This window comes from Pogonomyrmex barbatus, unplaced genomic scaffold (genome assembly GCF_055798465.1).
Source record: "Pogonomyrmex barbatus isolate J1 unplaced genomic scaffold, ASM5579846v1 scaffold1, whole genome shotgun sequence".
Lineage (NCBI taxonomy): Eukaryota > Metazoa > Arthropoda > Insecta > Hymenoptera > Formicidae > Pogonomyrmex > Pogonomyrmex barbatus.
Window position 1 is genome coordinate 23,700,820 of NW_028297098.1, and position 26,421 is coordinate 23,727,240.

The 26,421-nt window shown below is 34.7% G+C and overlaps 2 protein-coding genes across 2 annotated transcripts; both read left to right on the forward strand.

The window, feature by feature from the left end:
- The first annotated feature begins 281 nt into the window (after window positions 1–281).
- CtsL4 (Cathepsin L4) lies at window positions 282–5,042 on the forward strand. Its single transcript, XM_089084446.1, has 5 exons — window positions 282–638; window positions 1,035–1,211; window positions 1,449–1,808; window positions 2,940–3,100; window positions 4,595–5,042. Exons 1-5 carry the CDS (start codon window positions 504–506, stop codon window positions 4,788–4,790), a joined length of 1,029 nt encoding a protein of 342 aa, XP_088940572.1. The 5' UTR covers window positions 282–503; the 3' UTR covers window positions 4,791–5,042.
- A 6,465-nt stretch (window positions 5,043–11,507) lies between these two features.
- On the forward strand, window positions 11,508–25,873 carry daw (activin beta chain dawdle). The gene is made up of 4 exons (XM_011650008.2): window positions 11,508–13,759; window positions 18,586–18,846; window positions 19,719–20,101; window positions 22,004–25,873. Exons 1-4 carry the CDS (start codon window positions 13,363–13,365, stop codon window positions 22,163–22,165), a joined length of 1,203 nt encoding a protein of 400 aa, XP_011648310.2. The 5' UTR covers window positions 11,508–13,362; the 3' UTR covers window positions 22,166–25,873.
- The last annotated feature ends 548 nt before the right edge of the window (window positions 25,874–26,421 follow it).

Here is a 26,421-nt window from a genome sequence, read left to right on the forward strand (position 1 = left end):
AAATTACATAACATAACGATATATTGCGATTATTCTGGCTAGTTTCCTAATTGCTAATATTAATAATATTTGAATTATAATTTATACTAACGACATATGTTTTGGACAACATTATCCGAACAAAAGAAGAAAACATTTTCGGATGAATCGAGAAACACACATTTGGCTGCTCAAATTGCTTCATGTATGTAAGCATAATCATTGCATTGCTGTTTCCCTTTCGAGTTAGGTAACCATTCTAAGAATTCTGTTCAGCCTGTACTAAAACGTGATGCAAATATGGACACTTGAAAGATACCAGCCGAAAACACGACATTGAACGCATATTTGACGAAATAAACATGCATCAGCATAACGTGAGCGATTGTCCATGATGTAATTCACTGAATGCGCTGACACGTTATGACCTTATGCAGTATCGTAAGGTACGTCAAGATAGCTATCGTTCTCGGGTCTGCCACGCGAATTAATTAAGGACTGTAAATTACTCGCCGCGGGTTGCCATGTGCTCGCGATTGTGCGCAACGCTGCTCTCGATATTAATCCTGCCCGGGACACGTGCGATCCAACCGTTCAATGGGGACACTCTACCACCGAAAATCTCGAAAAAGCTGGATGATTATTGGGAAACCTACAAGGTATCATATTTTTAAAACATAGAAATATTTCGAGAAACTGAGTTTTCAAACGTAAATTTTTTTACTTCGTTCATTAATCGTATTTTTTTTTATCAAAAATTACTCGTGGCTTTCAAATTCTATTGATTATAATGTAATATATTTCTGTAATATAATATTATATAATATATATTATTATTAGATTATAATGTCTCTGTAGATTATAATAATATAATATTGTTACAATATAACAATAGTAGAAATAATTTAGATTAATGCCTTAAATATTAAATTAAATATCAAATTTGAGAGTTAACAATTAATTTTAATTTAAAAGAAAAAATATACTTATAGCAGCGGTAAAAATATATATAAATTTTACAACTTGAAAATTATTTTCTCATGACATTTGAACAGACACAATTTAATAAGACTTATGAGAAAAATATGGAAAATGCAAGGAGAGCAGCTTGGGAAGAAAATCTAGTGGAAATTTATAAACACAATCTACTGGCCGCTGCGGGACACCACAGTTACACATTGCGGGACAATCATATCGCCGATCTCAGCACTCGACAATATATGCGCGACATGGTTCGTAATTAATGACACTGATACAAATTCATTTAAGTTTTAATCAACGAAAATCTTTTAGTTTTAATTTTTCTAAATCTCTTTTTCCTTCCCTTTGATCTTCAAACAACAAACGACAAATCTGCAAAAATCACAATTCTCTATTTCACGAACATTGTAATAATTCAAAATACAAACTAAATCGTCATCTCGACAACGTCTTTTTCTTTCAATCAATTTGTTTGAATTTGTTGCAAGGTAAAATTGATACCAAGTCGAAGACGCCGACTGCCGATCGAACCGATAGTATCGGCAGCTTTGAAGGATCCTCGCAAAATACCAGAACATTTGGACTGGCGCGAATACGGTTTCGTCACTCCGTCGGTGAATCAACGGAGCTGTGGGAGTTGCTACGCTTACTCAATCGCGGAAAGTATAGAGGGGCAGATTTTTAAGCAGACCGGCATGCTGCTACCCGTGAGCGCACAACAGTTGGTAGATTGCAGCACGACAACCGGGAACCTCGGCTGCACCGGCGGTTCCCTCAGGAACACTTTGAAATATTTGGAAAAGTCGAAAGGTCTCATGGCCAGATCCATGTATCCCTATAACGGCGAGGTACGCACTGCGCTTTTCCAACTGTCGAGCATGCGACATTCGTGATATTCCGTTGGGATACTCTTTATAAAATGCAAACTCTCGAGTCGCTTTCGCATTTGCAAAGCATTACGAAATGTTCGCGACATCTTTGAATTTTAAAGTACGAAAAAAGAGAATTTCTCCGTTCTCCGTTCGATTAAAAAAAAAAATCTTAACAATCAATTGTAATTAGTCGATCGTAAAAATTTAATAAAAGGATTACGCTACAAATAGTTAATAATGGCGAATTGAGAAACTTGAATTTCTGCATTTTTTACTGCGACCATAATGCATAATGTGTTATTAGCGACTTGAAGCAAAGGCGCTGACAGTGCGAATTTAATTATCGCAATAAACGTCAAGGTTTCTTCCATTATTTCGCGGATCTCCTTCAATCGAAATTAGAAAATTTGTGGAAAATTTCGGACAAGGAGAATCTGAATTATGTCAGTCACGTTAACGCGATGAACTTCCGTGATATGAATGTCTCCGTGACGATAGCTCTGCCAGCTCTTCTATTAATAGTAAATATACTTCGCATTATACATTATTAATTAAAGGAGATTAGCCCGCGCGCAAAGACTAAATATTTCATAGAATTTTAAAAAATTATGGGAATATTATTCTCTCTCAGAAGAAGAAGATGTGCTTATCTGGCCCAGTTGGCTTAATTAAGATGTGTCGAATACGAAGATGATGCAATCAAGCGCGTATAGCTGATACGCTCCAATTTAAAAGAATCAACAACAAAACATCAAAACATTGTGGACAAAGTTCTCTCAGATCTTGATTATCAATCTTTTTCTATTAAATTTCCTTTAACGTTCTCAGAAATTAGATTAGCTTCGTATATTTTTATGTATAATGGTAAAGTTTATGCCAGTAATATCAACGGAAGTAGCTATTTCGATAATAATCCCGCGTGCCACGATAAAGTTAGTTTTCGTTTTGAGAACGGAAATAACAAATTTAATTTCGAAATGTTCGAAGCGTTTTAAAAACGGCTATTTCTTCGTATAAATAAAGTTTTTGCAAAAAATATTTAAACTATATTGAACCGTTATTATTATTATTATTAATAATTCACGTTTCTAACTCGAATTATTTCAGCAAGGAGTGTGCAGATTTCAGAGAGATTTGAGTGTCGTCAATATAACTTCATGGGCAATTCTACCGGCGCGAGATGAGAAGGCTCTGCAAATAGCAGTGGCAACAATCGGCCCCGTAGCCGCCTCCATAAATGCCAGCCCGAAGACATTTCAGCTTTATCAGTGAGTAGCGCACTTTTATTTATGTCGAAAAAAAACGCGCCTGTGCGAATTGCCGCTAATAAGCAAATGACGTATGCGCGAGTCGCCGACAAACGTGTCGCAGCGCATTTCAAAAAAATATGTGATAATTTTATACATCTGCTATTTATTCCGCAAATCCACACGCATTTTGTACTCGTTATAATTTAAGTGTTTGCGGATCGATTAATCGATTCAGGAAAAAAATAAAACAATGTGAATTACGACGTTATGATGCAAATTCGAAAAAATTGTACTGATAACCGACGATGACGAACAGTTTTTTTCGCACAGATAACTAATCAGTCGTAATCTGGCAATAAATATGTTAGTTAATATTTTAATCAAGTTCCAATAGAATTGGTATAGCTTTCCGAGAAGTTGCACAAACGACATTGTCGATTTAATCCGGATCTACGTTTTGATTGATCGCAGCCGATTATTATCAGTGTGCAGTAGCATCATAAATTCATCTTATAAGTTATTACTATTTCCAATATTGTATCCGATGTTTAAATCATAATAATTTTGCTGTCAATTCTGTTAATCGTTTATCGTTTATCCAAGAATGGAAAAAAAATAATTATTCGTAATATGCTATATAGTTTTTATTCAATAATTTATTAATTATGACATACATTTGTCAAAATCATAATTGAATATTTTTCTAACGATTTAAGAATAAAACTTTAAATAATAATATTCGGTCATTTAAAAATTCAGATACCAGATAAACGTGTTCATACAAATATTAAATTATTTAAGTGGCTATAATATCTTTGATGAACTCTTGGTATAATTACAATTTTAGAATTACACATGTTATGTTTACAAAGCATGATGATTGGAAATTTTGGCCGGACCCCCGTCGAAGATACTGCAAAAATTGATACAAAATTCGTCATTCACTTGATAACCTTTGGCATATTGTCGATGCAACGATTCTCATTCAAAGTATTCGAAGCACACTGAATTCATGCCATTCTAAAGGGCCCACAATACAGGGCGCGACTATTTCCTGCTATTGTTTATTTTTATTTGTGGCAAACGATACTCGCGAAAAATCATGGAAATCATTTACACGCGTGAAGCAACTGATGCCTCGAAATGTTATTTCGCAAGATTGCAATAAATTGAAGGATTGCTGATCAAAAACACGCGATATCAATATGCAAACGCAATATATTAATAATCACGTGCTCTTGTATATATAATATTTCGCACGAGTTCAATGTCGGTGAATCACATCTTTCTCTAATTGAGAAATTTCTTGCGTGATGTATTTTTCCTTTTTCTATCAACATCCTTCATAACAAACTTAACATATAAAATATTTTACTCGCAAATACGATTATCTGAGTTGAATTTTTTAATTTATTAAAGATAGTGTCATATTTATATTTACGATAATAGATCTTTTTAAACCGTATAAAGAAATTTTAGATTTATTAATTATATTGATATTTTCATCCATAGCAAAGGCGTCTATGATGATCATCAATGCAGTTCGGATATGGTGAACCATGCAATGCTTGTCGTAGGATATACGCCGACCGAATGGATTCTGAAAAATTGGTGGGGCAACAGTTGGGGTGAAAACGGCTACATGCGATTAGCGAGACATAAGAATCGTTGTGGCGTAGCGAACTATGCGGCCTATGTGAAAGTTTGACATTCATTCTTTCCGGATTTGATTAAAAAAATTTTCTTACAAATTGCAGAAAAATATATAATTTCTTTTATATCTGACGCAAAACAAATTAATAAATGCAATAAATCGATAGATATTCGTGATAATTGATCATCGAAATAAATAAATATTACTTTTTTTTAGATTCATTCTATTTTTATCGTGTTTTTATATGCATGTGCTTATAATAAAAAAGAAAGAAGAGTAATGAAAATACAAGGAAGTTTAAATATAGGAAGTTTAATGTACTATTTACTACATTTCTATCAGTTGTCCACGTTGTAGGGTCAAAGATCGCATGTATTCAAACAATTAAACTTCGGGCAATTACTAAGGATCGCCGAACATTTATTACATAACAGCCACTGACCGCAGGACGGACGCTCGAATGCCAGATACCAGACTTCCGTAACCACACAGGATCCCGGAGAAATTTAATCGAACTGTACAACCGCGGAACGATAGGAACGCGGAGACTTTGCTCGATCGAAAATTCTGTCCGAAGACGAAGTATATGGCTAACCGGGACATATCACCATGGCACTTCTGTAAGAGATAGAGAGAAAGCGAGAGATGAGCAAAAGGAGAGAGGACAAGCCAATTCGTGTATAGCAGATAGGTAGATAGGTAGGACTCGATAGGTGTTAACCGCGTGACGTAATGTCAGGCGAAACCGTCACGCAATCGCTCAGTGACATAAATCCAGGGACGCATCCTGCAAATGATTTACGTACGCATGATTCGAAACATCAAAAATAAAAATGGCCTTTCACGATTAATGTCAAGCTAGCGGTCGCGCCTCTTTTAAGAATTAATGTCAAATTTAATATCCGCTTGATAAGAAAAGAAAATATTAAAAGAACCTTCGTTTTTACTTTTTTTCGTTTTTAATGACATATTTATTTAGGAAAGATATTAAAATAAATTACAATTTATTTAAAATTCTTGTTAAAAAATTTAATATTAATCTTAATAAAACGCTCTATATGTTACTTCGCATTTATTCGTTACAAAGAAGAAGTATACGAAAAATCTGAGAACTTGTCATCATTCGTTTCCTAAGTTTCCGCGATTAAACAAGCAAAATAATGGCACCTCTCGCGAATAAAAGCTTTACTCGAGCGATTGCACGTCATCCAACACGACGATGCAACGACGGAAAGAATCCCGAGGAGCAATGTGTCCGGAATGCATTGTCGCGACTTGAAGCTCTCTCTCCCTGATTTTCCGATATCAAATGCGGCCCCGAGACCACGCAAATTCCATCTCTCTGTTCAGAGGTCGACCACGACTCATTGTTCGTCGCGGATGGCAATGCGCGCAATCCGTCCAAGCGACAGCGCATCCTCGATTGTTACCCAGCAACATCTCTATCTGTTTCCCATCTGTTGAGCGACATCACGACGTATCCCGCCATGTCTCATCCTACCAACCTGACCTGCTGCTATCGGCAGCTCGATGCATGCTGACATTGCAAGCTTGCTTCTTATTCGAAACATCATTAATCTCAAAGTCTGAAAACTTCTTCACTAATATAGAAATAATATATTCACACACACACGTACACATAATGCATTTAAAATAGAATATACTAGTACAAAAAAAATAATAAATTGAGCATTTGAACTATAATATGAACGGATATATAAATTTAATTATTAACTTTGTTCCGGCTTTTAATTACAAATTTTAACTTATTTAATTTGTATATTTTTGGAGTTCCGCAAGCATATTGGAATAAAAAATATAAATGTTATTTATATTTTTAGGTAGATAAATATTGTGGTACAATAAATATGCATTGTAAAATTGAAATAAAACAGATATATTATATTTTCAGAAAAGTTAATTAAAATATGTGTTCGATCGATGTTTCGAGTTAAATTATATGGCAAACTTGCATAGTTTTTATAGATGGATAGTAAGAAAAAAAGTATCTGAAGAATTTTACGAGAGCTACGGAACTAACGCAACTAGCTCGTGAACTTAAGGCTGTTTAATGGACAATGCAGCTGCTGCGAAACAACGAAATGGCTCAAAGTCGATATTTTTCCAAAGTTGCTAAGAGTATCGCAAACACTTTTAAGTCGTTAACACGATAAAGATATAAAGAAATCTTCCATATAAAAAGAAGCAAGCTTTATGAGAAGAGAAGAATTAAGTAGAGCCGAATCGTATTTTAACAGAGATATTACAGCAAAATTATAACGTAATCAATTACTCTAATCCTACAGTTTTACGTTTTTAAACACCGCTTTAATAAGAAATAATTTTAGAGAAAAAAAGAAAGTTGATTATACGAAAAAAATTCTCTCGTCGTGTATTCTTACCACAAGTACATTATGAAATTTTGGATATTCTGGAGCATATTCTAACTAAAAAGAGAAAACGTTGACTCTCTAGGAAATAAGAACGGAAAATATGTAGAAGCAACGAAGAAAAATACGAAGAAAGAGAAAAAAATCGCGAAGCAATTGGTAGAGCTGGTCGTATTACCGTAAAAGAACCGAGCAAGACGACGAGTCGCGTGGAGACTCCGCACGGAATATAATCGCTCGTAATCGGATTAAGGGGAGTAACATCCTGATTTACGAACTTCACTTCTCCTTCGTCCAAGTCTCCCTCTCTAATCGTCCTTATCTCTCATTCTCACGGCCTTCCATCGCTTCTCTGGGGAGATCGAGGCAGGAATAATTCGGAGGAGGCGAACAGGTTGATGGTCGCTATGGGAAAATCCTGCTCTTAACGTCATCGTGAATCCGATCGATTTGCTTAGGCTCATTTTCGCGTGAGTCAACACTATCACGACGCTTCCAACCTTGATGACAGACATTACGAACGATTTGTATTACGGCAAAAATAAATCTAGTATATAACAATATGTAGAAATAAGAGCTTTGTTATTACATAGTAAAACCTAAGTCATACAGAGGAACAAAAGTAATTATCTTTTTAGCTAATTTCCTTTTTTTTTTGATAACGATTGCTTAGTCGATAGTTAAAACATCTCTTTATGTCAAGATTAATTTTATGATCTAAATTAAAACAACTTCATTATGTGCTAAAAATGCGACAAATGCAGATATTTTCCAATCACGATAAATTGTATTCTTTTCAATCGACGTCTCATCCATACGTGGTGATGAATCAATAGAATACGAGAGGCAGGTCTCTCCCTTTCGTAATTTCCACGTGACTCGCGGTTATTTTCGGCGTTTCCGGTGCGTTTTTCATTTTGTTCCGGTACGCGGCGCGGCAGCATGACGAATAGCAACCGGGAAGAAAAGAAAATAAATAAGAGCGAGGATTCTCAGTATGCCGCGAGCTTTCATCGTCCGCTTTATCCTTATCCTTGCACGTACGAGGAGTCATGGAAAATGTGAGAGCAACAGAATTTATCGTCCTCCAGGACCGAGTCCCTTAAGAGCGTCCGAAGTACGTGCAAGCGCGTACACGCGCGCTCACACATACATACATACCGGAATAATGCAACGGGTTGAATAACGAATTGCGGCACCGTCGTATATCACGATATCCGTAAACAACAATGTAACATCTGCAAACTTCGGTCATATTGTTGTTAGCATTATTGCCATTACAAAACATAAAAATAGTAATAATGCGCCATAATCAAACGTTCTCCGAACGTATCCCAAGTATTCGAAACGGCATTATGATAACGCTATCGCGAAGGACCACCAATTTACGACAACTCTAAATCACGCTTTTGAAGTGGGATCAGTTCATGTCGGATGTCGATAAAGTACGAGCGGATGTCGACAACCGTAAACAATCGTAGCGGCGCTTTGCGAGTATATGGTACGTCCTAATGTCAAAGTAGATAAACGGCGACGGGCAATGCGAGACAGCGCAAACGATAGTCCCCTATCGATGGAAGATCGATTAAGCCGCAAGCATGTAAGCGAGATTCAAAGATCGATCGTCCGGAACGGCGGCGGCTGACAGTATTCGAGATGCGGCAAAGAGCGAGAAAGAGGGAGGAGACAGAGACATCCCGTTTCTCTCGCTCACGTGCATACATCCGGCGCGATAAGCGTTTTTCCGGAGGACGAAAAGCCCGGTGGATTTTCCTGTCGCGTCTCAACACGACTAGAGGAGACACCGATGCGACCAAGAAGGAGCATCCTTATCTCTGAGAATACGGCGCTACAGTGGCATCTCTCAGCCGTCCGTCATCTCTCTTCGAATATCGAGTATTCAAGCACTCGTCGATAAATCGCGCCGTCGCAGCCGTCACTGCTCGGCGAGACGGTGAACCGCCCGCCGTGCGAGCGGGGTGAATATTTATCGAACTCCAGCCGCGAAATGCACAAATGCGATACTACTTCGGCGCGTCGAGGGTGCCGATGGGCGCGATACGCAGCCACTGCCTGGCTGCTCCGATTCGAGCGGATCGTAAAGGGGAATAAATCGCATCTCGTAAAAATCCCGATAACATCCGCTTTTGCCTACCGCGCAGCTTCGATTCAACATTCAATTTTAAAGCGCTACGATATGTCAATCGGCAACGATCAAATGACTAATTAATTAAAATTAGTTATCAGATACGCGACACGGCTTCCAATTTAAGATAAGTTCGTGTAATAATTATATATAATAATCTATCATCTACTATCAATTTTTCGTTACTGTAAAAGTAACATTAATTTTTCATCAATCTTAACGCATAAAATTTGATTTAATATATTAAAGCAATGATATATAATTATGGGCAAAAAGATTAATAAATAAATTAACGTGATAATAATTATTTAGCCAGATCAAATATAATAAATGTATGAACAAATATTCTATCGTCGTGTCAGAATAATATTCAATTGGATATATTGTAATGATAAACTCGCAGAACGGTATCGTGCGTGAATATTACAGATATTATTTCCGTTAAGAGTCATTAGCCTCCTTGACCTGATTGGCATTTAAATTTAGGATCCACAAAGCGACCCTACCAATCGCCGTTAAGAGACTCCTTGTCAAAGTATTTTCACGCGAAGGAAACGTGACAATGAAGTGATCTTTGGACGAGAGAAGCGATTTAACCTCAACCATTGAATCACTTCTGTGAATACCGAGGATATCACGTACGCTCCATAACATATGAAACGGACGTTACAATCACCTCTCTGGTCTCCTCTGTCGTATTGCGCAAAATTCGTTCTCCCTTTCCCGAAAATTGTAATTGTTCTTATCTGTTTACCGCCTCTGATCTAGTTATTCTCTTCCCGAAAAATAACATTAATTTTATTTATCAAACTTAGATTAAAAGAAAAGTGAGGAAAACAAAAATAATTTAAAAAGAAAGAATATTCGTCGCACTTTATCAAAAATTAATTACAAAAAGTTATTTTGTTATCATCCTCTGCTTCTTAACTTCATCATTTTCGAGCTTAACAGTTGATAAACGAAAATATATACAACACTACTCTCATTAGCTTTGCGTATGCTGTTTCATCCTTTATCTCTTCACAAAACAACGCAGAAATATTTTCAAATTTGTTAGTTTCTCGCGTGCTTCAAATACTGCCACAAAACAATCAACTTTCATCTATCTGCGCATCGAGCGGTAGTTCCCCAATTATCTCATCGCTGATTATTTCAATTCGTTATTCATTATACGAAGGCGCGGGTCCGTAACTAACGGCGATTTTAAATTACTATTGCCTGCGTAATAATAAAGTTTTCTATTGCTATTGACGGTCGTTCGCATCGAATCGCCTTTGATAACACCGCGTTAAATATCGCGGGTCGTCCTCGTTACGCGTCGGAAATTAAATCCCCCGGAAAGTTTCTGACAAAAAGTTTACTCAACTCTCTCAGAACTTCATCCATTGTTAAATTCGTGAGTACGTCGTAATAAAATTCGAGGTAACTCGAAGAAAAAACTTGTTATATCTTGTATTATTTTCTGCGAGATAATAGGGAAATGTTACGTGTTTAATTGTAATAATGCAAAGAAATAAAAAAATATCCATCTTATAGAAATTTTAGTATTTTTTCGGTGGCATAATAGATATATGCGAACATATATTTTTTAATAAAGAAGGATTCAATTATACGTGCATTAATTTTCAAATTAAAAATTCAATTTAAAAATTTAACTATTTGTTTATTTAATGTTAATGTTTATATTTGGTCCATATTTCTCCAGCAATCTCTCTCTGTTATATTAATGTGTTGACATAATTCCAAAAATATGAAGAGTTGTGGATTCATATTTAAAACACAATCAATATTTTATCGACACATTTGTCACGTTTGCCATATTATCGAATGAATAGATAAAATTTTTTCTGCAATAAAAGATGATGACATAAAATATTATTATACATTATTTGAATAATGATAATGTATGTGTGTTAGTACGAAAAATTACATATTTCAATAACGGTCGATAACAAGATAACGCAAACAAGCGCAGCGATTCTACAAATGAGCACGGCGTGTTCGGACTGTTGATTACACGCACCATGTCCAGTGCAAATTACAGAATAATTCAATGTGCTGGACCCAGTAATAATTTGCGAAACATGGAGTCCAGCGGATCAACTGCATGAGAACAATGAATAAAAAAAAGTACCGCACTCAAATGCCGAAACGCAGCGCACAGCAATGACTGCTTTCCCCACAATTATTAATGACACCGACGAACAGGAAGAAACGAGGAAGAACGAAAGACGCTTAGTGCAGTATCTCTTTTGCGATTGCTTTTTTTCTCTCTTTTTACGAGGACTGTTATCGTATGATTTATTAAATTAAAGGCATGAGTATGCGAAGTCCAAGTGCAAGCATATTTTTTTTTTATGCTGCAATGTTTCCCTGCAAAGTGGCGCTCTCGAAAAAGATAACGACACACGTCGTATTCGATAAATGAATAATCTCGACCTTTCAAAAAGCACTCATCACATCTGTGATGCTTCAAATACGCCATTATAGATGTTCGGAAAAAAAATATTCGGCGTTTCCGGGTCAGCGAGATAGGTCATCTTCCACGAGAAGCGAGGCGAGCGCTTCGATGAACCGCAAATTGCAAGCCTCAGCTCAAAGAAATGCTGACACTAATCTGCGATGAAGCGTATGTCAGTCTTTTTGTGGTAAACATTCGCCTTACAAGCCTTCTCTCTCAAATGAATGCACTCAAGCGATATGAATATCCTTCGTTTCGCTACTAGTCGAATGCACGTCACAAAGAGGAATTGATATAATTATAAACTTTTAAATCAATTACGATATAATATCACATGCTATTAATGCACTAACGAGTCATAAAAAAATTAAAAATTACTAATAAAGATATTTTCTCAAAAATTATGTTAAAGATTACTTAAAGTTTATTTAATTAATTCGATAAAAAGATTCAAAATGTAAATATAAATAAAACTATATACTATTTTAGAAATACTTCGCATTTGCGTTTTTATTAAATATTTCATGAAAGAGACTTAAAATGTTTCATCATTAAAACGCTTTATCTCGCTTTGTAATAACGCAACTAGTATGCCAAAGAGATATATAGATCTCATCGAAAGAAATAATCTTTTATGGTTCACCGAAATGCTAATCATTGAGAGCGAGACACCTTCTCCAGAATGAAGATAAATTTCAGCCCATTAGGCAGATCGAGGAACCGCCAATGGATCATATGGAATACCATCGGCAGCATGTTCACGGCGCGTGCTTGTGCTGATATCATACTCATCCCCGTCGAATCCGTATTGGCTCCGTCGACTACCGAACAAAGTTCATACAGCCTCCACGAAGTCAACTACATCATTGGACCATCGATTCACCTCCAGTCTTCGTGAATACGTCGTCGAGGACGTCGGTCATCGCGAGGAGGAAAATCCTCATTCGGAATTACACGACTGATGTTGGCCATCATTTATAAAAAAAAAAATTACTGCCTATTCCATACGTTTTGATCTTTGAAATGAAAAAATATAACAGTGCCTAAAGATACGAAAAGAAGAAAAAAGCAAAAAAAAAAGAACAAGTCGCGATCGGCGAAATGATTCGTAAAATCTTGTAAAATATCAATGCGATTGTAGTGACTAACCTGTTACAACTTTGTCGATAAAATTGATATTGCGCGAATTGCGCAACAATCTCATTGAGATTTCTAGAAAGAAATTTAGAAATCACCAAACTCGAATGACATAATCGACTTTGTAAGTATTACAAGTATCATAATCCATGCGTCAAGCTCAACAAAGTAAAAACAAGACACTCGTCCAAAAAGAGTGTGACATTTATCAGAATTTTCAACTGAAAATATGCTGAAAATATTTGGCAAAACACAATGATACATAAATGATACATAATGATACATAAAAGTCAATGATACATAAAAGTCATACAGATTACTAGATTAAATTCAACATCTTCTGTCATACTCCGTATCAACGAAGTTTGATGATTTAAACGGTACATCTAATAACTCATAACAGATAGACTAAAAAGGAATTTAATATTAAAGAAGAATCGATTCGGATCAGTCATCATTTGAAGAGACAATCAGTCATCATTGAGAAAAAAAATGCGTCTAATTGTAAAGTTTCTTGTTATTCTTCTTGTAAGCAACATTGGGGCCAACTGGTCGGAGATGACCAACCCCCTGATGAGAGTATGGTACACATTCCTCCCCCATTCGTCGTCTGAGTCGTCCACCAATAAAAAAAATGAGTGCGTCAATTGCGCGGAGAATAAGGTCAACGTAATCGATCCCGATCCGTTCTTGACCGAGCTGAGAGTGGAATATGTGAAGCAGCAGATCTTGAAGAAGCTGCGACTGTCAAAGCCGCCTGAAGTTTCAATGCCGCTATCGACCTTACCGAAACCTCTAATAAATGGCAATGTGCTTCGATCCGAACTAGAAAGACCAGCCGAAAACTTCTACGGGAAAACCAATCAGATCGTTGTATTCCCAAACGAAGGTAAAATAAATAATACACTAGATTTTTTATCATCCTTTCCAATTTTTTAAAATACAAAGATGGAATATGTATCTTTAGTTTTCAAATAGACTTAAAATCAATTGACAGAACAATCAATAAAGCTTTTATGTTTCTATCCTTATTAGAATTAAAAATTTTATTAGTCTAAAAATTTATTAAAATTTAGGCTCGATTGCACCAACGTTATTTTGAATTTTAAATGATATTTAATATATAATATCACGTATAATGTCACGTATATTAAATCTCGCTTAAAGCCCAAATAATATTGGTACAACTGGGCCTTAATCCCGTCTGCAAAGATAGAAATTATAACATATATAGATAGAAAAATTATTTAAAATATAGACTATAACTTACGAAAAATAATTTTTTTGTGAAAAAATATATTTTGCCTAATTACACGCAAACTGTTGCAAAAATATTAAATTACATAGACTACTACTGAATTGTTATTTAAATCCGAGCGTCATAAATGAAGAAAGACAAATGAAGAGACAAAGAACAAATAAGACTAAAAAAAATATTTCGTGAATATTGCGCGCGTATCTTTTTTATATAATTCTAGTCTCCGCATTCGAATACGAAACAAAATCTCTGAATATCGAACATGCATGCACTTTTCGATGAAGTGCAGACGAAGTGAAATTCACAAATGAACTATTGTGTTAGGAGCGTATCTGAGTACTTGGATAAAAATAGATAATAAATTGCAGTATGCGCAAATATAAGCCGTAATATGTAATTAATGTAATATGTAATTTTATAAAATTTTGTTTAGGAAAGCATAAATATAATAACATACCGTAAATAAATAATTGCCATGAGTGAGAAAGTATTATTTTATGGAGAATTAAATTTCAGCTTTTTTATGTCATTATCTTTTTAATTAATGCGTTATATCTTTTTGCGTAATTTGTAATATCATTCAGCATTCAATTTTTACATTCGAACGAAATGTAGTATATTCATATACGAAATTGAGCGTCGAAAGCATCTCTCCGAGAAGCTTGTTTCTCTCTTTTTATCGTCAACTGATCATTTTTCTCTCGACAACCCCTTCCTGGCCAACCAAACGAGAAACACCGACGGAGATATGAATATTGCGTAATTGCACGGCTCCCTTGAAATAAACGAGAAGCAGTAACAATGACGCTGTTTCTCTCTCGCTTTTTCGTTTTCTTTTCTTTTCTCCCTGTCAGTATGGTACTTCTGGTAGAGGTACTGCCGTCGACCGGCTGGGACCATGAATTTCAAATTTTCCGCCGCGATGCAAATACGGAAGCCGCATGAACGGCGCACGTATGAATCCCGGCAGGAAATTTACCTCGAATTACGACGCAAAATCACAGTTCCGACGTTTTAATCGTCCTGTGAATCATTTTCGACGTGCTTGACAAATTTCTTAAAATCACGATGAAAGCTTCTCTTAGATTCGTTCATTCGTCCTGTGAAGTTATTTCGAGCCTCGTTAATCTGAAGAGTTTTATCGAGAAAACATGAAAGAATAAAACAAGAAATAATAAAAATCAAGAGAGAGATGGCTAAAGAGATTTACTTAAACTTCACTTTACGTGACATTTAACAATTATAAGATAGTATATGTAAAAGATTTTTTACGTTTAAAACCAGCTGTTGCTATTTTAGCATTTTAACGTATTCTCATTCACAACGAAGCCATGCATAATTTACACGTAATTTCTTGCAACTAACAGGATACGATAATACAATCGTATCGTTCATCGGCTGCACGAATACGCTGAATATTATTGCTCCGAATTTTTTTTACGTCTTTTTAGCGATATTTCTCGAGCAATATTTCACGCGATTATGACTCCGCATTTAATGAAAACATCGATCATATAATATTGTAATATCCTTTCTAGATTTTTTTTAATAATAATTCTCTGAATACTGTTCTCTGAATACTGTACTCTTTTCATGAAAATAAAGAAGAACTTATTATTCTTAAATAAAATTGTTAATATCACAATTTTTTAAAGTTCTTTAACATCAACATTTAGCAGTAATTCATTAATTGTATAAAACATTAACAACAATAGCATTTATATTTTTTATTATCCAAATTTGCCTAAAAGTTTTTAAACGGTTCAACCGTTTAAACATTCATTTTAATAAAACGGTCTTTGGAACATTGCTTTTTATCACGCTTTTTGTCGTGTGTGTAATTTTCTATTTTCCGAATTTTTTAACAAAATCTCTCAAAAGTTTCCAATTTAATTTGCTATTTTCTTTTATTCACAATATACAATTGTTCGTTTTATAAATTTTCGTATCGTGAACTCGTCACATTCAAGAATACCGTATTTAAAAAAGATTACATTTCTTTACAATCACGATATAGATAGAATGTCAGCTTCACCCATAGAGCCATAACATTCAACGATATGATACGCATATATTTTATATCATATCCAACGTAAAGATTAAATAACTGAACTGAATAATCCAAAATATTCGCTTTTTATCTAATTCCGGCACAACTAGCACATATGTGTGCACCATATACAAACACATGTAAATCGTGCACGAGCTCTTGTAATATTGGAACGTTTATTCGGCCTAGTTAACTCGCAGAGATTTCGCGAGAGCTGCAGATTACGGTATGGTCGAAGCCAGTGAACCGGAAATGTTCATGTCGAATCTGCATCGCGACATTGAAAAGTAGTACATGCTCGAAAATATCCTGAAGGTATACGTGGAATTCGTTCCGAGATTATTCGAAAATCTAGCAACGGTTCTATGAGTTAATATAACTTGGAAATCGAATTTCTAAATGAAAATGAATTTCTTATAATCCCCGAGAATAAACGAAAAAAAGAACTAAGTATCAATAGAACATGGGATTAGATCCCATATGACGTCATTAATGATTGATTATTTACTAAAATTATCACATATCCCAATTATCGTGGACAACGGTGATGAATGACTAACAAAAAGAATCTTATTAGTTTTGCATTTAATTGAATATGCTTATTAACGGTCACGATAAATCATCAGTAATAACAACTTATGTTGTTATTAATAATTTGCATTGGTTGCGTGATAATTTGCGTGATTGTTAGTTGCGTTTTTGGCGGATTAAGAAAGCTGTTTACATTCTGATTATTGAACGTCATTTGCATGCCTTGTATCAGCAAAATTTGATATTCTAATAATACATGTATTCAATGATTTGATAAAATTATTGAAATTAATTAGTTGTTTGCAAAATATCTCTTCATTCACACATATTTATAAAATGGAATAAATATTAATTCTCAAAAAAATTGTCGATGCAAAATACACCGGTGCGTCAAGTAGATGAAAAAAATTAAGCGTTAAGAAAAAGAACGGATGCGAAAACGCTGCCTCTGACATTTGGCACGCGTTGTGCAACGATATGGATTCACTCTGACGCCTGGCGTTGCATAATCCCGGCTATAAATCATGCGGAAGTGGCGATCAATCGGATACGCTGATCGCCCAAGAATCCGCCCGGAAATAATTTCGACGCGCTTGATAGTGCGCGTTATATCGCAGATCACTCTCGATGTGTACATGTCGGCAAAATGTACAAAACAGTTTTTCGCAACGATTTATTATAAACGAATACAGATCAGAAAGAAAAAGAGAGAAAGAGAGAGAGAGAAAGAGAGAGAGAGAGAGAGAGAGAGAGAGAGAGAGAGACTTGAATTAAAATTTGTCTGGAAACATTCTACAGAATAATAATTGTATAAAATGATTTGAAATTTTCATAAGTTAATTTAAAATTTTTTAAAACCCTTTAAAATATATAATAAATTAAAATAAAATATTGTAAAATCCTTCTTTGTTACATATGTACCGCGAAGACTCAAATAATAATTATAACTAATACAATAAATGTAAAAAATAAATATAGAAAGCGTAATTATAAATAATCACGAATCATATATTTTCATATATATCAATAATAATATGCAATAACGAATTTTTTTTCTATCGGGCAACGATAATTCAATTCTTGATGTTCTGTTTAACCCTGCTTACTTATCGCGCACTTATGTGCGCGTTCAGAAATATTCTATATCGCACTTTTGCCTGGTTACCAAGAGCCTTTTAAAGCGCACTTTTCCAGATAATTGTGGTTCCATTTGAGGCTTACTTCGAGCATGACCGTAAATTGCAGGCCGATCGCGCGGCCAAAGGCGCACTCTCAAAAGTCTCAAATAACTCAGTCTTCGGTGTCGTTCGTTGGCATGCTAAATTAGTTTGTAATGGGATAGCTCATGAATACGCGTTCGTCGTAGAAAAAAGGCAACTGGATAACTGTGTAATACACTCAAACCAAATGAGAAATATTAAAATTATTGGCCAAATAAAAAATAAGATAATATCCTTCCATTTTCTTCCTTAGGTAACTATTTTATTATGCGCTCTACTTTCATAAAGAACAAGATAGTCTCGAATTAAAATTATGTCTATCTTGACTATAAGATTTAAAAAATTTTACAATTTTTATGTTTGTTTTCTTTAATAAAATTCATCGACTAATTTACTCTTACAATCAAACTAATTGATTCGTGTATGTATCTCTAAATAAATCGTACATAATAGGAATTTTTTTGTAAATTATATTTAATCATACTCTACGTAAGTTCCTTGAGATTTAAAGCTAAAAGAATTTTGCAAAAAAAAAATCAATTCATCGTTTACGATCGAATATCTACTTGGCTTTTGGATAAAATCATACAATCCGACAAACTTGTTACGTTCTCTCAAAAAAAACGACCGAACCACGGCGATTTCGTGTGTTACAGGTGTGGCCGATTCGACGAAATGTCGTCAAAGCTCGAATCACATAACGAGGTTCAATCCGGCGGCTTGTTTCACGTTTTACTTGCCGAACGAGATGCTACACGTCGACGTGACCTCGGCAGAGATTTGGTTCTACAAGGAGCAGGTCAAAAACGCCGACTATCTCAACCAGACATTCGTACTATCCGAGCTCGATCACTGGGACTTGGGTGGCAGCTTCGAAAAGAACACTGTCATAGCAATCTTCGAGACCGACATCGGAGGTGGGTAAATGGCGGATGAAATTCTCTCTCTCTCTCTCTCTCTCTCTCTCTCTCTCTCTCTCTCTCTCTCTCTCTCTCTCTCTCTCTCTCTCTCTCTCTCTCTCTCTCTCTCTCTCCCCCCCCTCTGTTCGTTTTCCTCCCATCCCCCATCCATCCGTTCGTCACACACGAATCCGCATCGCATAGAAATCTTCCACCGCGAAATTTCGTTACTCCGTTGCATTGCCTGCACTTTGCGAATCCGTCCCTCGTTGCACATTGCAATTTCGCTCTTTATCGAAAATTCGATACGATGATAGAGATAATTTTCTCATATCACGATATCCCAACGATTTCTAACCTCATCTAATGCTCATTTATATGAGATGCAACTAAAAATTGACTGAATATTTAAATTAAAATTTAATGGAAATTTATCAGAAATTCATGTATTGGAAAATATTATAACTTAAAAGAAATGAAAGTATATAAAGAAGAAATAAAAATATATGTAATTCAATACTAGAACATAAATTCAATATAAAAAGAAATCTGTGTGATAATAAACAATTAATCCATAATGCACTGAAAAATGTTATTAATGTATAAATGTTATAAATGTATTTAATTTTATTTAAAGATTTCAAGAAATATATAGAAAATATAAAAATTAAAAAAACTTAAGAAAAAGTTAATACTTCAATTATTTCTCATGATCGCGGATTTTAATCTTCTTTTTCATCCTAAAGGAACAATTCCCTATGTATTTTCTATGAAATAAGTCATATTTTCTGTAAAACTTTATAAAGGGAATTGTTTTACGATGCACGATTTTTCAAGAAAGCGTCATGCGACACTGCATATCAAAAAATCGTCATTTCTTTTTCTTTCAGTGGGCTGGGTAAATACAGATATGACATTTATAGTGAAGAAATGGATAAACCGACACAGACTGAACCATGCCATCCAGATAGCCTGTACGACTTGCCCAACCGACCGCGATACAGCACCCGTGTCCGTTGAGCAGGCCTACAAACCATTTTTGGTGATTCACACGGAACCGTTGCCGCAGCGGAATAGACCTAAAAGGCACTCGAATTGCCTACCCGAGATGAAGGAGTGCTGTCGAGATGAGCTCTATATTGATTTCAAAGATATAGGCTGGAGTGATTGGATCTTGCACCCTGACGGATATCACGCGTACTTTTGCCGAGGATCCTGTTCCACGGCGGCTTCTTTAACCGTCAGCGGCTCCCATTACAACAACGTTATCAGGGTAAGCATAATATGACTCTCTCATTCATTAGTGTTCAACTAAATATATCAACGATATCCTATTTGATCTAATTTGACATACTAAAGAAGAAGAAAGCTTTCCTCTTTCGAACAATATTAATATTGATAATATTATCAACATGTAAAAGCTAACGTTCAGTTTTCAGTTAATATTTAATAATATCACAATTTGAAATACAAATTTACATTTTTTTAAATGTTTGAAATTACCTTCTAACTTTCAAAACAAATAAATAATTATCTATTTGCTATAAATTTAGAGATAGACCCTCACTCAACTACGGTACTTTTTATTTAATTTATTTTTCAATGTCATTTATTTTCTCGCATTATCTTCAAAGAATATCCTTGTTTTATATGAATAACCTTTGTCTACAGTTATTAGAATTATCGACAATTAGCTAATTCTTATCATTATGTTATTGCCTATTCCATTTTATTTGCACTGTTACTGATGTGCTCGTTGTCCAAAAGGGACAGATAAAAGTTCTATCTACATCTAAAATAACCGGTAGTCTAATCTTATCTCGCTCGTGTCAGATCGTGCGAAACGCGTAACAACCGATTATCGTGCTACTAAAGAAATGTGTCGCCAGTGTGATTTATATTTTTTCTTTCTTTACGAATGATACGAAGAGAATGCTGACGCCGCATCTTTCTCTCGCTATTTCAAGAATCGCGTGTCACCTCACGCATTTCTTCGCGGTTTTACCGGCAATCATATCGCATTACGAAAAAGATGTCAATAATAAATATCACAAAAATACCGCTGATATGTCAAAGACTATTAATTTACCGATAATCATCTGAAAAATTAATGAAAACATCTTGTTCTATTAATAATTATTTTGTCCCACTCAAAAAAAGTTTGTTAACCATTTCTATCTTGAATAATATTTGGAATTATTTATCTATAAATTTCATCTACAAAGATATAACATTAAGGTTAACAAAAAAGTATTTTCAATATTTTTCAGTTCATGTTTCTTTCATATGAAAATTTTCAATTCCAAAATTAAATAATTTTACATTTGAAAGTAGCTTTCAATTCCAAACTGAATGTAAAAATTGATCCTCCTCGAACAAAATAATACAGTCCCATCCCTTTTAATTACACACACACACACACACACACACATATATATATATATATATATATATATACACACACACACATGCAATTTACGCTTTACTTAACATAAAATACTTACACAAAAAATATAATCGTGCTGCATAACCGCGTCCTTTATTAGTCGCATTAATTGTTAATAAAAGTCGGGAAAGGAGGCACTCTTGTTATACTGTGGCACACATAATGTGAGTAATATAGTTTGCAACTCATAACGATAATGGGGCGTTAAGACTCCATTATCACGCAACGTAAAACCCCATTAACTTAGGTCTATGCTTTCTGCCATACACGAAGCGTGACGCGAGAAATATCGTTTGCATATGCGAAATGGAGATGATTTTCTTATGCTCAGCAACCTGGGGGACAGCTAAAAAGAATATGCTCTCCATGATATTTGCTCTCCATGATATTCGTCCGTCTTCTATTTTTCATAGAATCTTTTGTCGTCAAATCACTAATTTCGATGAACGTCGAAATTCAATTTATGCGCAATGATTAAATTTCACTTCGAAAATCATTTCAATTTCGATAATCAAACTCTAATACAGATTTTTTTTTTTCGAAAAACGAGAAATATTAATTATATATTAATTTCTCAAAAAGAAATGAAATTAATTTAAAATATTAAATTCAAGTATTAAAAACGATGTTTAGAGAGATGACGAGAAAATAAAAGCGTATATCAATTGTAAATTCAGACTTGTGATCTTTGCGAATTAATGAGGACGAAAACACCGTTTCTTCTTGCAGAAATATTTGACCACAGACGTGGGGCAACAAAAGAACAAGATAATACCGTGTTGCTCGCCAACGCAACTTGCCCCGCTCCAATTACTCTACGTCGACACGAACAACACGATCACACAGAAAACATTGCCGAACATGGTGGTGGAAGCTTGCGGTTGCATGTGACACCGCTGCCTAAAGACAGAGGGTAAGTGGAACCACTATCCTCCGGTGACGACGAGAAGACGAGGACCAACATCTCACGTCACTCCGTCTAAGACTTTCGCCCGCGTTTAATCGCCGTGAAACCGAACTTGAGAGAGAGATGTTTACAAAATCCGTCCGCCTCGATTTGAACACGAAGAGATCGATCGCACAGAAACGTACGACAACGATAATTGTCATGATAATTGCATCGCGACGATTAAAGATAAGGGCACGTTATTGTCACGTCACGCGAGCTCACTCTCATATTGCATTATAAATAATACCATTAACAAAGTTACCATCGATTTGTATAACTTTTACAAATAATAATTTATATCTTTTTATTTTATTGGTTAGCTAATCTATATTTCTTCGCAAGATAGATATATATGAATTATATAATTTTTTTATCTAGCTATACATATACATGCACGCGCGCGATATGACGCGATACTGTTTCCTCAATGATGCAAATCGTATCGGTAAAAAAGCGTGATATCACACACATGTCATATTATTCATTTTAATAAAATACTTCATATGCTTCAAACGATGATATAAATCAAAAAATTGCTTATGTTTCTCTCTTTTACATTACTCGTGAAAAATAAATACGATTACTATATATATATATATATATATATATATATATATATATATATATATGTGTGTACGTTCGATAATATAATACGACGTGACAAAACACGAGCTCACGTGATGCAATAACAGTGTGTTCCCGAAATCTGGAATCCCATCTTTAGGTTGATTGCCCAAGCCGCAAGACCAACTCGAACTAACGCTCGCGGTGCCAGGGGAAATTAAGGCGTAAATTAAGGCGAGCCGAACTATGGAGAGAGCTCGTTAGGTATTTTAGCGTAAATACCGACACCCCGTATGGCTAGCCGATAGTGAGAGACCTTTTGGGCAATTTCGACAATGAACTTTACTCCGTCGCGTCTATATCATAAGATCGTTTCTACTGCGTATCATTATCGAGGATATTCTGATTCTATAAAGATTCCCAAATTACAAATTTTGACCGATTACTTTCTAACAATGTGATTATCTGGTGATTATATGATCTGGAAGTAAAAGTTTTTATTGATATTACATTTCGTAATTTAATTCTTTGCGAAAGATTATATAGAAAAAAGAAGCGATTTTTGCAGGAAATCCTCAAACTCGAACTCTCACCTGAGTGACGGACTTCAGTTGTGATTTCAAATTATCATCATATTTCGAGAAATATGTAACAATATGCTATCAAGATAATATTTCATAAATAGATTAAAACGATTAAATCAATCCAAAGTAAAATATTTTTGAACATCTATGAGATACATCTAATTACAGGAGATTTTATTAATAAACTTTGCATGTAAACAATAATTTCTCTGTTTCTAAAAAATGGCAGAAACAAAATATGTAATAAAATTATTTATATTTCTCGAAGATGTGATGATAATTTCCAACTGACGAGATATGACAAACAATACGCTAGAAGCCATACAGTATTCTCTTAACGAAAACTATGCACAATCCGAAACCGTTACATCGATCTCGGCTTATATTTAATTTAAGAAGCGTGATCCGTACGTTCGTAAGCTTTATTTATTACTAAGATAGGATTAAATGTCGTCACCTTCTCATTAATGATTAGTTCGCACGACTAAAGCAAGCAACAGAATGCAATAACGATTGTTGTCGAGGTAAATATAATTATGACACAGTCATAGTTACCGTGGATAAGTATATTATTAAGCGACACGATCTAAGCACCGACTGTAGTTGACACGTCAAGATAAATAGCGAGTAACTTGACTTTGTCGAAAACTCTCGGAGCAATAAAACGCGGCTCAATATTATCAATGTATTTTCTTTTTTACGGAAATTTTACGGCTCGCATCGAGCGCCCAAGATAAGTACATCCGCGAGGAATCAATCGATTTTCTTCGCGTTCGAGTGCCGTTCAAGTGCGCGAAATGGATGGACTGACGAGATGGATTTCTTTTCATATTTCAATCCTCACAAACTTCTAAGCCACTTTAATCAATCTTAACTCGAAGTAATATACTTGTTAAAGATATTATGAAATTTTTATTATTTCTTTGAGGCTACACGATAAAATTTTTCATTAAATTAATTTAATCAAGTAGCTAATGCATTAAGTCTGCAATATCAAGACCGTTCGCGTACAATCCTAAATTTTTTAGTACATATGATTCATATATTATTTTTGTGATATGTATATATGCCAATCAAGTATATAGTAATTAAGTATCAATATAATAGCAAGTTTTCCATTAAACGCAGTAAAAATCTTCGATATTATTAAAGATGTCCAAATCAAATCGCTGAAGACTTTAAAATCCGCTACAACGAAATAAGTCGCGTTCAAATTCACACCGCACATCGCATTTCTCAGCCACGCCCGAAAAGATTCCAACCGACAGAACTTCATGGAACGGATGAGAACAAAAACTATGGACGAATTTCCGTGCGGTTTCGAGAGTGGATTAGCACGTTTCTTTCAAAAAATACATTTCACGTTTCTCTCCCTCCCCTTCGCGTAACGCTCGATAAACCTTTCTCGAGTAAATCCATCTCGTCGGTTTCTCCCTCGGCGCCATGTAAATATATCATTCGTGTTTTGCTGTACGCTGCCACGTCTCTGCAAATGAATTTCCTGGAGCGCTTCCTTCCTCCATCCGGGAGACAGACATAGAAACGGCGAGCGGTGGCTAGGAAGAGGAAGCAGAGGAGAAAGAGGAAACGTAGAAAACGGAAGAGAGGGAGGAGAAAAAGGGAATGGCGAGAGTAAAGGAGGACTACGCGAGAGTAAAGAGATAGGAGAGAGGAAATAGAAAAGAAAACAAGCACCAGGCAGAGCGAGACAATGGGTGGCACCGTACCGCGAGATCGAAACCAAGTATGTCCGTTAGCGACATTAAATGCAACAGGGAAATAATAGTTATCGCAATTCTACGCGAAGCAAGTGTATGTCTTTGGTGACAGCGACAAAATAGTGTAATCTTTACTTATACGAATCTGTCCCGCTTTGCATCGTACTTCGTCAGGAATCAGCCTTCACTTTGTATCGTGTTTAATTTTCGTTGTCTATTAAAAAATAATCTTTATAATTTATAATAAACCAATAAGACTTTATGATAACCATAATTGATGACCATAAGATAAAAGTATTACAACATTAATAAAATTAATAATGTAACAACATATTTTTTTCCTAAAAAAAAAACATAAAATAATTTTATCATAAAAAATTAAGAAAGATTTATTAAAAAAGATTATTTTATGATAGAGTAATAATATTAAACATTAATTAAAATTCGTAATATTATTATATTTCTCGTTGTCATAAAAATAACTTAGTGATCCTCGGAATTTCGAGAGATAAAAATGCGGAAATGGTGTTTGTAATATCGCGTAACGCGATGCAGAAGATGAGCCAATATTTGCATCGTAGATTTAACATGAAACACAATGTACGTGTTTTAGGTCTTTAATAACGTCGAATTTCTAAAATAATTTTTTTAATAAACTTCAAACCCAGCCGTTTTTTATGCTAAATAAAGTTATAGATACGTCGATAGTCGATAATTGAAATTTAGGAAATAAGAATATCATATATATTTAATAAAGTAATAAATATAAAATGTTTTTCTCTTATTCTGTGTAATCTTATTCTGTGTATTTCCTCTTATTTATTTAAGGAAACAAGGAAAGTACGAAATCTCCAATTTCAGAGACTTTGTATCGATAAAGTATCGAATATTTATCTGGTACATGTTTTAATTTGTTTTTTTTAATCGAACAAACCCACATGTTTCATACTTTGCTTAGAATTGCAAGTTTTTTTTGTTACTTTAACGTAAATTAAAATAGGTATAGCGCGTATCCATGCAAAAAGAAAATTCTTTGGTTTAATAAGCAAAATATGGATTTACTAAAATTCACATCTTACTCGTGTTTAATAATGTAAGGTTAAAATATCTATATAATAATGTCTATATTATACATTGTTATAAATGTACAAAATCTTGTTTTATTTAAACTTTCCATCACTAAAATGTCTTAATATTATTATTAAAAATATGTACGAGTTATAAAAACTTTATTACAGAGCAAAAACTTCAGAATTAATAATAAGACACACAAGTCACAGAATAATGAGATGCTTAATACTTTAAATAAAGTAGGAAACCTCTTAGTTTTTT

What these genes read in the sequence shown, in the direction of transcription:
- CtsL4 (XM_089084446.1), top strand. Translation starts at nt 504, where the DNA reads ATGTGCTCGCGATTGTGCGCAACGCTGCTCTCGATATTAATCCTGCCC. An exon ending in TGTATCCCTATAACGGCGAG is followed by an intron (nt 1,809 to 2,939) that starts GTACGCACTGCG and finishes GAATTATTTCAG; the next exon opens with CAAGGAGTGTGCAGATTTCA. An exon ending in AAGACATTTCAGCTTTATCA is followed by an intron (nt 3,101 to 4,594) that starts GTGAGTAGCGCA and finishes TTTCATCCATAG; the next exon opens with CAAAGGCGTCTATGATGATC.
- daw (XM_011650008.2), top strand. Translation starts at nt 13,363, where the DNA reads ATGCGTCTAATTGTAAAGTTTCTTGTTATTCTTCTTGTAAGCAACATT. An exon ending in CTTCGAGACCGACATCGGAG is followed by an intron (nt 18,847 to 19,718) that starts GTGGGTAAATGG and finishes TTTTTCTTTCAG; the next exon opens with TGGGCTGGGTAAATACAGAT. An exon ending in ATTACAACAACGTTATCAGG is followed by an intron (nt 20,102 to 22,003) that starts GTAAGCATAATA and finishes TTCTTCTTGCAG; the next exon opens with AAATATTTGACCACAGACGT.